The following is a 572-nucleotide window of genomic DNA, read 5'->3' as shown; positions in this document are numbered from 1 at the left end:
TGGTAAGGAACATCACCGGAAGGAGTTGCCGCTGCAGGCCGTGGAGGCCCATATCCTTGCTGGACTGGACCTTGTTGCATACCATAAGGCCTACCACCAGGTTGCTGCATTTGTGAATAGCCTGGCTGAGCACCACCCACTGGTGGGTATGAAGCTCCATAAGGAGGCTGCATCGGAGGATTATTGTCATACTTGGGCTGTTCATACATCTGCCCATAAGTCTGCTGATGACCGGTCTGGGAGTAAGGAGCAGCATGTCCATACTCTTGGCCGTGACTCTGACCGTAACCATAACTTACTTGGGAAGGAGGGTGACCACCCAAGGCAGGAGAAGGTGCATGGTCAGGAGGTGGAACTGGACCAGAGGTTTGAGCTCCTTGTCTACCATAATAATCGTAAGGACCAGAAGGTGGAGGTCTTTGGTCCCAGCCAGCATTATATCCACCTCTAGGGGGCATATGCTGTGGAGGATAACCACCGTAACCGGGAGAATTGTAATGTGAACCTTGAGATGAATACGGTCCACGGTTGTGGTAATCATAGGGCATTGAGTGGGGAGCATAAGGACCTCG

At 52.3% G+C, this 572-nt stretch overlaps 1 protein-coding gene across 1 annotated transcript; it reads right to left on the bottom strand.

The window, feature by feature from the left end:
- Positions 1-5: 5 nt before the first annotated feature.
- LOC109131793 (probable calcium-binding protein CML50) lies at positions 6-569 on the bottom strand (the record flags this gene model as incomplete). The annotated part of the gene is made up of 1 exon (XM_019242974.1): positions 6-569. A coding segment is annotated over one exon (564 nt), but the record flags the coding sequence as incomplete, so codon positions are not given.
- Between the last annotated feature and the right edge of the window lie 3 nt (positions 570-572).

Source organism: Camelina sativa, unplaced genomic scaffold, assembly GCF_000633955.1.
Source record: "Camelina sativa cultivar DH55 unplaced genomic scaffold, Cs unpScaffold05297, whole genome shotgun sequence".
NCBI classification, from domain to species: domain Eukaryota; kingdom Viridiplantae; phylum Streptophyta; class Magnoliopsida; order Brassicales; family Brassicaceae; genus Camelina; species Camelina sativa.
Note: the sequence above shows the minus strand (reverse complement) of the source record. Positions and strands in the feature narration are given on the sequence as shown.